Genomic DNA, 10,690 nt, shown 5'->3' with positions numbered 1-10,690 from the left:
AATATTACTTTTCCCCACCAAAAAGCCAACCACCCCACCCCACCACCTTCAACGTGTTCTCGTCCCGTACATACGCTGATTCACCAACCTATATAGCTTCATAATGCCTCGCTGAAATCGACGGAACACGCGGGCCCACTTTCTCCGGACATGAGAGAACAAAAATGAACGAGCCCATATTTCTCATTCGTTCGGCGCACATATTTCTCATTTATTCCGCCAAAATGATCCATTTTTTTTGGTCTTGTTTCTTTGGGTCAGACTTGGATCAAAACATTAGAATCATGCGGTGCGATGGCAAATGACTCTGCCTACCAACGATGCTACTGCCAAAAAATATGGCCTTCACATGGACCGATTCATGCCCAATATCCTATGTTTTCGTCATGGAGAAGTTTACTTACATGAGAGAGAGAGAGAGAGAGAGAGAGAGAGCATTGTGAAGTCGTAAACTTCATTGAATTTTCCTTCTTATTATCTTATTAGATGACGGTTGTCACCACAGCGAGGGATCCATGCGTGACCTGTCCCCCTACACTCCCCCTGCACTCTTTGGTTGTTTCCTTGTCAACTAATAATAATATATTCCCAGATAAGGAATCTCAACTCTGAATCCCTTTTAATCTCATGAAAAATAAAAATTGTATTAAAGAATAATTTTTATTGTCGTGCAATGATATATGTCAAGTTCGAATATATATATATATATATATATATATTCACAAGGATAAATATGTCAAATCATGTATAGCCTTGTGACCATTTAATTAAGAGGCCACCGGAAGCCTTCAATGAATGCCTTCGCAATCTGGAGAGGCCGACCAAAAGCTGCGTCGCTGGGTGTGCGTCGATGAAGTCGCCGTTCCCCCATAGAAGGCGCAACCTCCGCACCCGTCTTTTCGTCTTCTCGTTCGTCGCCTTCGTGATCGTCCTCTACGGCGAGGACTTCACGTGCATCCTCGGCACTCCATTCCGGCGACCAGATGATCCACCGCCGCAGCAGCAGCAGCAAGGAAGAGTCCCGAGAGGTTCGAAAGAGAGAAAGGAAACGAGACTTCGTTGTGAATTACTGCGTATGGATGAATAACCTGGCTGACCGAGTCGATGTTGATTCGGAACAGAGAAGGACGAGGCGGTGGTGCCGTTCGCGGTGGGGAAGACGGAGGAGGGATGCGATGTCTTCGCGGGGGAATGGGTGTACGACGAGTTATCGAGGCCGCACTACGGCGAGGAGGACTGCCCCTACATCCAGCCCCAGCTGACATGCCAGACGCACGGCAGGCCCGACGACGGCTACCAGCACTGGAGATGGCAGCCGCATCGCTGCTCTTTACCCAGGTATCTGTCTATCTTTCTGCATCTGCCGATACAAACTGCTTAGCTTCTTTTCCGCCGACGGCGACTCGATTCCATCTTTCTTTCTCTGGTTTTGTTTGGTTGATCGGTAGTGAAAGACAAATGGTTCCGTCGTCACACGAAGATATATTTGCCCGTGAGATGCTTAAGAATTCTCGAACGCATATGCGTCGGAATGGTGTGAGGGATGTAATCAACCCCTCTTCCTTGGTGTCCTTGTAAGCTTGGTGACAAAGGTGTCGTATGGACCATAAGTTGGGCTTGGGCCGAACGCCGTCCTTTATGACGACAAAAGATTCTGTGCCATTGTTGATAGTAATGTAAGGATTTTGGCCCACGCTTGGGCACATGGGAATGTACTACTCGGGGATTAGGACGTGAGACATGGGAAGGTGTCATAAGAGTTTGCAGGTTAACCTCGTCAATGGTTGATTGTTCTTCGAAAGATCAATTTCAGCGATTTGAGTCCATTTCGTCATGGTTGGCAGCTTCGACGCCACCTTAATGCTGGAAATGCTTCGAGGCAAGCGGATGATGTTCGTGGGTGATTCCTTGAACCGGGGGCAATTCGTATCCATGGTGTGCCTCCTGCATCGGGTCATTCCAGAGCACGCCAAATCCATGGAATCCTTTGACTCGTTCATGGTCTTCACGGCCAAGGTTAGCATCTCCGCAGGTCGTCTTCCATCGTCTCTTCCCACCTCCCTCCCCATCTGCACTGCCGCTGAAATCGACCATCGTTCTTATGATAGGACTACAATGCGACGATCGAGTTCTACTGGGCGCCGTTTCTGGTGGAATCCAACTCCGACAACGCCCTCGTCCACAGGATCAAAGAGCGGATCGTCCGACCGGGTTCCATCATGAAGCACGCTCGCCATTGGAAGGGAGCCGACATCGTCGTCTTCAACACATACCTTTGGTGGATGGCTGGCCGCAAAATGAAGATTCTGTAACCGAGGAGCCTCGACTCTGTTTCCTTGATCCTATCTGTTGTTGTTGGCGTCTCGACTGACTTTGATCCGCTTGCAGGCGAGGGCCCTTTGGAGGTGACACGAAGAACATCACCGATATGGTGACGGAGGATGCTTATAGGCTGGCATTGAGGAGGATGCTGAAATGGGTGGAGAAGAACATGGATCCTCGCAGCACCAGAGTGTTCTTCACAAGCATGTCGCCTTCTCACCACAGGTCGTACAATGACAAAAAATGCTTCATATATATATATATATATATATATATATATATATGCTCTGCCATTTGGATGCACAACAACTGAGATGGGATGGATGGTTTGCAGTAGCGAAGAGTGGGGAGGTGAACCCCAAGGGAACTGCTACAACGAGACGACTCCCATCGAGGACGCTACGTACTGGGGAACGAGCACGAGCAAGAGCATGATGCAGGTGATCGGAGAGGTGTTCGACGCTACCAAAGTGCCAATAACTCTGCTCAACATTACCCAACTGTCGGAGTACCGGAAAGATGCACACACCCAGATATACAAGAAGCAGTGGAGCCCGTTGACGCCGGAGCAGCTGGCTAACCCCAGAAGCTACGCAGACTGCATCCATTGGTGCTTGCCCGGCCTGCAAGATACATGGAATGAGCTCCTGTACGCTAAACTCTTCTTTCCTTGAGGAGAGGTCCCAACTAAAAAGCACAAAAAGTTCACCAATGGATTGATTCTATGACATTTTTTTGTCGTCATTAACATCCTCTTCTCTCTCTTACATATTATTTTTTGAGTTTATAATAGCCTTGTGATCTGCTGTTCTCACGTAAACTAAGAACCAGTAGGAAGTGTGCTTATCTGAGCTACAGCACTGGAATTTTCAGATCCCACGACAAAGAATCATCTCCAATCTTTCTTTCTGATCCAATAAATCTCTGGGCTTTGTCTCTACCTAATTAACCAGAGAGATTAAAGAAGATGAATAGGAGGACATCCACCGGGAGCTATCAACGAGTGTCATCGGCCAATGCCTCGGCGAGAAGATGTCAAGGGAGGAGGGAACAACACAAGTGGCCGCAAGGATTAGCGCGTCCATCGTCACGCCCTAATATTCTATCACGAGCCAACAGCACTTTGTTGACTCACGGGAATGTTGATCTACAACCCCATCTCATCTCGATGGGGGCATGCAGATCTCTTTCTCGGCAACTTGGCATTTATCAACTCCCGGGAGATCAGACACAAGATATGGCAGAATATAATAGTGACGTGGGAAGTAGAGACAAAAGGCAGTGCCGTACGTGCACTTTGCTGTATCCAACAAGTTTTCCCTACGGATCTCCTGGTGAGGGGTTGTTCTATTTACTCAACTCGTACGGGGTGGATGTGGGAGAGAACGAGTTGACCGCCTCAGAATCCCTGGATCTCTATCTTTTACGACTGCCAGTCGTCGTGGCTCATTAATTCCACTTGCACGGCTAGCTAGCTGTGGTCCTCGAGATGGATCAGTATCCGGGCAGGGGTCGGTCGCCACCTACTTCGCTGAATGTTGCAATAGAAAAAGGCAAGCTGATGGAAGGCTGTGTCATTAAATACTAGTTGCATCACCTTCGACCCTCCCTTCGCTACTACAAGAGAGGGTTTGTCCATGTGAATGATCATCAAGGCATTCATTATTCATAGGAAGTGATAAGGGCAAAAATGACGGTGTGACGTACCACGATGTCAGCCACGTAAGGTGGATGTACTGTCCAAGAAAGCAAGCATTAATGTCGACTTGATGTGCGCTAACATCACCAGCTCTCAGTCAATAACCTCAGCATTTGACCCCGTGCGCTCGGTCGAGGCACGGGAGCACGTTGACCGAGGCTCGCCCATACCTTGCGGCAACCCGGTTCTCCACGTAACCCCAATGGCAATGTCAGACGCCACGCGAGGTATTGTCCTGCCCCTGCAAGCGGGCACATCAGGTAACATCAAACTCATCTATAAATACCCCGGAGTTCTAAACGAACAGAGAGACTTCTTTACGAGAAAAGCTCCCTTCCACATGATTTGACTTGATCGTCGGAGGGGTCGGGCCGAGCCTCCGACCCGACCTGTGTGCAGGAACGAAGGCGAGGTTGCCTCTTCCCCGACGTTGCAGCGGAGCTCTCCCCCTGACGGGACATCCAGATCACCGCAATCGGCCACCCCGGCGGCCCCGAGGAACGCTGCGCCGGATCCCCGCGCATTCGGACCCGAACCAAGTCGCGTCGGCCCCCGAGGCCATGGCTAAAAAAGTTATTTACCATAACAGATTGGCGCTAGAAGGAGGGCCCGGAATGACGGAACGAAGACGGTGTCACCTCTTCCCGGCGCTGCGACGGAGCTTCCTCCCGACCCGAACCGTCGACCTGCCGACCCGAACGACCGATCCCGAACCACAGTGCTCGGCCGCCAGGAGACCCCGAGGGACGTCTCCCGAGATCCCCGACATCCGGACCCCCGAACTGAGCCGCATCGGCCCCGAGGCCACGGCTTGAACAAATGCCCCCCGCATCATTTTGGCGCTAGAAGGAGGGCCGAATGTCGAGAGATCCTCAGGCTGATCCCGGCGAACTCCCTGCCGAGGGATCGTTCTTAGCAAGGGCGCAGTCCGTGCGTCCCTTGCGTGACGGGCCGTGGGCTGACGACCTCCCCGCGACCTCTGAACGCGCCTGGCGTTCATTCGACAATCCGGATCTGTTTCCGCCCGAGGGCGCTCCGAGCGTCCCCTCGCCGGTGTCATCCGAGGCCTTTCACGACCTCGCTCGTCAAGTCCGAGCTCTGACGGATATGGTGCAAACCATCATCCCGTTCGTCTCCCAACCGACACCCCCACTTATGACTCAACCGCTACAGCAACAAGAGCCGCCCGCTCGAGCCCACATGACGCTTCTGGAGCCATCCACTTCTCCTCGGGTCAGACCGACCCCACTCGGGGATCTAGTAAGGACAAACCCGAGCGGTCGCCCGGAGCCCGAGGTATTATCTCCGGAATCAACGAACTCCCTGCGAGCCCAGCTATGCCTTCTTAGTCAGCGGCTCGACGATCTAGAGAAGGAGTTTTCGCAACTCAGAGGGAGAGCTCGGGGTGGACACACACCGAGGATCTCTGTTCGCACTAGAGATACGAGATCACGCCGTTCCCCCGAACTTCCAGCTCCCTTCTCTGGATGCATACGACGGCGCCACTGAACCAGCGGACCATGTCGCCGCTTTCCGTGCCCAACTAGCGCTGCATGGAACGTCTGACGCTTTAATGTGCAGGGCGTTTCCCACGACCCTGAGGGGTCTAGCTCGCACATGGTACGACGGCCTGAAGACCGGAACGATCGGTTCCTTCGACCAACTCGCCAAGGACTTCGAGCTCTACTTCGCAGCCCATGCCCGGCCGAGGCCCTCCGCGGCACTACTCGGACTCAAACAAAGAGAGGACGAGCCTCTCTCACGTTTCGTGGATCGCTTTACCACGCAAATCCGAAGCTTACCGGACACTCACCCCTCTTTGTTGGTGCAGGCGTTCATAGTAGGCTTGCGACCTTCCAGATTCTACTAGTCCCTCGTAGAGCGACCCCCCACCACAGTACCAAATATGCTCCAGCGAGCCAACCGGTACATCGCGGCGGAAGCTTGGGTGGTTGATGGGGATATAAAAAGGAATAACCTTTGTATATGAACAAATACTAGAAGACCATAATACGCAGCAGAATAAAATGGAAACACAATCAAACAAAACACCAAGATATACGTGGAAAACCCCTTTAATATGACGGGTAAAAACCACGGGGCAAACTAAATATAATCTACTCTAAGAATAATGAATATACAAATCTCAATCTCTTGCCCAAAACCCTAGCAACAACCACAAGAGAATAATTGGGATACAAGGATCACGTCACTGCCCACAATATCTAAAACCTCCCCCAAGTAATCACAGCAAGAGTCTACTGTAGATTTGATCTAACCTAAGATGAGAACACTACTAGATGATTGAGAACAGTCTCTCTGCGTTGTCCTTGTCTTCTTCCCTTTCTTTTTCTTCATTTTCTGCCTTGTTCTCCTTCTTCTCTTTGGAAACTCGTGGCCCTCAAGATCTGCCTCGTTGCTGCCTTTTTATAGCCTTTTTCTGCTTCTAAAACGCAGCCACCACACCCCCCTAATCTTAATTAGGGTTAGGTTAAGAGGGGATGTGGGCTGCCCTAGCCCACATGGGCTGAATATGGGCTATCAGCCCAACAACCTCCCCCTTCAGCCCATAAGGGAGGCTGTCCCATGACTCCTCAATGTGAAGCCATGCCGACCAATTGTCAGCATATCTCCTGTCTTTCTTTTGGTAAGGTCTTCGTCAACATGTCTGCAGGTAAATCAACATCAGGCTCTACACTATTTTCCTGCACATCTCCCTATCACCCTGATATACTGGAGGAATAACTGGGTCACAATCTGCTAATCCTTCTGCAGAAGTCTTGGCTGGTGCCTTCTTCTTTAAATCCTCAAATGTTTGATCCTCAAAGAAGACCACATCTCTGCTCCTGAACACCTTTTGCTTTTCTGGATCCCAAAACCTGTAACCAAACTGATCATGTGAGTAACCAAGAAAAATACATTCTTTAGACTTACCATCCAGCTTGGACCTCTCATTATCTGGAACATGTGCAAATGCACGACAACCAAACACTCTCAAATGCCTGTAGGAAACATCTTTCCCTGACCATACATGCTCTGCAACAGCACCATCTAGAGCTGTACATGGTGATAAGTTGATCACATCAACTGCAATCCTCAAAGCCTCATCCCAAAACCTTTTGGGTAGCTTGGCCTGTGAAAGCATACATCTGATCTTTTCCATGATGGTGTGGTTCATCCTCTCTGCAATTGCATTATGCTGAGGTGTACCAGGAACTGTCATCTCATGTTGGATCCCATGTGACCTGCAATAGTCATTAAACAATCCCGTATACTCACCACCATTATCTGATCTTATGCATTTCAATTTCCTTTCTGTCTCCCTTTCAACCCTGGCATGAAACTCTTTGAAGATATTAATAACCTGATCTTTGGTCTTCAAAGCATAAGCCCAAACTTTTCTGGAAAAATCATCTATAAAAGTGACAAAATAAAGTGCACCACTTATACCAAGAACATCAACAGATCCATCATGAGTTTTTGTCCTCAAAGGACCACATACATCTGTATAAACAAGGTCTAAGACATGCATTTTTCTAGACAAAGCAGCACTAGCAAATGAAACTCTATGTTGTTTACCAGCCAAACAATCAATACAAGGGTTCAGATGTATACCTCTGAGATCTGGCAATACCTCTCACTTGGAAAGAGCTTGCAGCCCCTTCTCGCTCATGTGTCCCAATCGCCTATGCCACAACTCCATACTGAAGTCTTTCTCTGTAGCATTTAACTGCTCACCATAAGCTTTAGCCTGCAACCTGTACAAAGTATGACATTTCTTTCCACTAGCTATAACAAGAGAACCCTTACTGAGCTTCCATTGCCCTTTGTGAAATCTGCTTTCATACTCTACATCATCTAGTCTTCCAACTGAAATTAAATTCAGCCTCAAGTCAACTACATGCCTGACATCCTTAAGTACCAACTTGTAGCCAAGGTTGGTCTTTAAATGGATATCACCTATGCCAACGTTGTCTGCTGTGCCATAGTTGCCCATCTTGACAACACCAAAGTTTCCAGACCTGTATGTAGCAAAAAACTCCCTCCGTGGTGTAGCATGATAAGAAGCACCTGTGTCAATCACCCACTCAAGATCCTGACACACACAAGAAAAAATATCATCAGAAGGAGACAAAATCAAATAATCACCACCCTGCACTGTAGTTGTAGTATTATCCTTTGACTCTGTAGACTCCACTTCTTTTCCCTTTTTCTTGTTCTTCTTAGGTTGCTTACATTGGTTCTTGTAATGTCATTTCTCACCACAGTTATAGCAAACAATATCTTTTCTTGATCTTGACTTGCTCCTACTCATACGTGAACTACTTCTAGACTTTGACCTTCCTCTGTTCTCTGAGATAAGTGCCTGTGAATCATTCTGAGATGTTGCCGAACTCTTTCTTCTCAACTCCTCATTCAACAAACTGCTTGTTACTTGACTCATAGTGACAATACTATATGGCGCAGAATTACTAAGGGAAACCACCAATGTCTCCCAACTTTCTGGTAATGAACTGAGAAGTAACAATGCCTGCAACTCATCATCAAGTGACATTTTCATAGAGGATAACTGGTTAGTAATACTCTGCATTTCATTCAAATGCTCAGCAATAGAAACACCCTCTCTATATTTTAGATTCACAAGTTTTCTGATCAAAAAAGCTTTGTTGCCAGCTGTTTTTCTTTCATAGAGACTTTCCAATTTTTTCCAAAGAGAATATGCAGAAATTTCAGTAGAAACATGGTGAAAGACACTATCATCAAGCCACTGTCTAATAAACCCAATTGTTTTTCGATCTAACCTCTTCCACTCATCATCTGTCATAGTTGTAGGTTTTGCACTATCCCCCTACAAAGGTTAATACAAATCTTTGCAATACAAGAGATCTTTCATTCTTGGTTTCCATATCATCCAATTGTTTCCATTCAAACTAATCATGCAAGAAACATTACTGGCCTCCATGTTCAAATACAAAAATTAAATCACCAAAATCCCGCTCTGATACCAGTTGATGAGAATATAAAGAGGAATAACTTTTGTATATGAACAAATACTAGAAGACCATAATACGCAGCAGAATAAAATGGAAACACAATCAAACAAAACACCAAGATATACGTGGAAAACCCCTTCAATGTGAAGGGTAAAAACCACGGGGCAAACTAGATATAATCCACTATGAGAATAATGAATATACAAATCTCAATCTCTTGCCCAAAACCCTAGCAACAACCATAAGAGAATAACTGGGATACAAGGATCACGTCACTGCCCACAATATCTAAAACCTCCCCCAAGTAATCACAGCAAGAGTCTACTGTAGATTTGATCTAACCTTAGATGAGAACACTGCTAGATGATTGAGAACAGTCTCTCTGCGTTGTCCTTGTCTTCTTCCCTTTCTTTCTCTTCCTTTTCTGCCTTGTTCTCCTTCTTCTCTTTGGAAACTCGTGGCCCTCAAGATCTACCTCGTTGCTGCCTTTTTATAGCCTTTTTGTGCTTCTAAAACGCAGCCACCACACCCCCCTAATCTTAATTAGGGTTAGGTTAAGAGAGGGTGTGGGCTGCCCTAGCCCACATGGGCTGAATATGGGCTATCAACCCAACAACCGCAAGGAAGAGGAGTGACTCTGGGCGACGGACCCCGTAGCAGCGGTCAAGCACCCGCGTTTGCTATGGTGCAATCCTCGTGTCAGGAATCTAGCCCCTTCCTCAGTCTCTTCCAAGCGAAGGCTCCATGCTTGCCTGGTCGCCTCTCGGCTCACGGTTATCTTCGGTCTAACCCCACTCCTTTTTGCATTTGCTCTGCTCGGCCACACGCTACCGAGCTCCCCTCAGAACGGCCTGCCCGCCTAAGCGGTGTCACTCGGCCGCAGCCTGCCTGCGCCGAGCTTCTCGGTCATTCACTATCGAGTTCACCTCAGCGCGGCTTGCCCGCCTGAGTTGTCTCTCGGCCCGAGCCTACCTCCTCGGCCGCATAATGCCCGAGGCTCACTTGCGCGGTCTGTCCGCCTGCGTCGTGCTACTCAGCTGCATGGCCCTCGCGACCACGCCTGCGCGGTCAGCCCGCCTGCGTCGTGCTACTCAGCTGCATGGCCCTCGTGAACACGCTTGCACGGTCTGCCCGCCTGCGTCGTGCTCCTCGGCTCTTCGGCTTTACGCCACCCGAGACCACACCTGCGCGGCCCCAGCCCGCCTGCGCCGTGTTCCTTGGCCCCATGTTCCCGAGACAGACCTGCGCGGCCTACCCGCCTGCGTCGTGCTCCTTGGCCCCATGTTCCCGAGACACACCGGCACGGTCGGCCCTTCTGCGCCGAGCCCCTCGGCCATACGCTGCCGAGCTCCCCTCAAAGCATCCTGCTCGCCTGAGCGGTGTCACTCAGCCGCAGCCTGCCTGCGCCGAGCTTCTCGGTCATACACTATCGAGTTCACCTCAGCGCAGCCTGTCCGCTTGCGTCGTGCTACTCGGCCGCATGGCCCTCGCGACCACGCCTGCGCGGTCACCCCGCCTGCGTCGTGCTACTCGGTAGCATGGCCCTCGCGAACACGCCTGCGCGGTCTGCCCGCCTGCGTCGCGCTCCTCGACTCTTCAGCTTTACGCCACCCGAGACCACACCTGCGTGGCCCCAGCCCGCCTGCGCCGTGTTCCTTGGCCCCATGTTCCCGAG

At 49.6% G+C, this 10,690-nt stretch overlaps 1 protein-coding gene across 1 annotated transcript; it reads left to right on the top strand.

The window, feature by feature from the left end:
* The first annotated feature begins 785 nt into the window (after nucleotides 1-785).
* Nucleotides 786-3,106, top strand: LOC135597703 (probable xylan O-acetyltransferase 10). The gene is made up of 6 exons (XM_065091037.1): nucleotides 786-1,028; nucleotides 1,122-1,338; nucleotides 1,845-2,016; nucleotides 2,109-2,308; nucleotides 2,389-2,547; nucleotides 2,657-3,106. Exons 1-6 carry the CDS (start codon nucleotides 851-853, stop codon nucleotides 2,994-2,996), a joined length of 1,266 nt encoding a protein of 421 aa, XP_064947109.1. The 5' UTR covers nucleotides 786-850; the 3' UTR covers nucleotides 2,997-3,106.
* The last annotated feature ends 7,584 nt before the right edge of the window (nucleotides 3,107-10,690 follow it).

Source organism: Musa acuminata, chromosome BXJ1-11 (genome assembly GCF_036884655.1).
Source record: "Musa acuminata AAA Group cultivar baxijiao chromosome BXJ1-11, Cavendish_Baxijiao_AAA, whole genome shotgun sequence".
In the NCBI taxonomy this organism is placed as follows: domain Eukaryota; kingdom Viridiplantae; phylum Streptophyta; class Magnoliopsida; order Zingiberales; family Musaceae; genus Musa; species Musa acuminata.
This window is presented reverse-complemented; position numbering and strand designations above follow the sequence as displayed.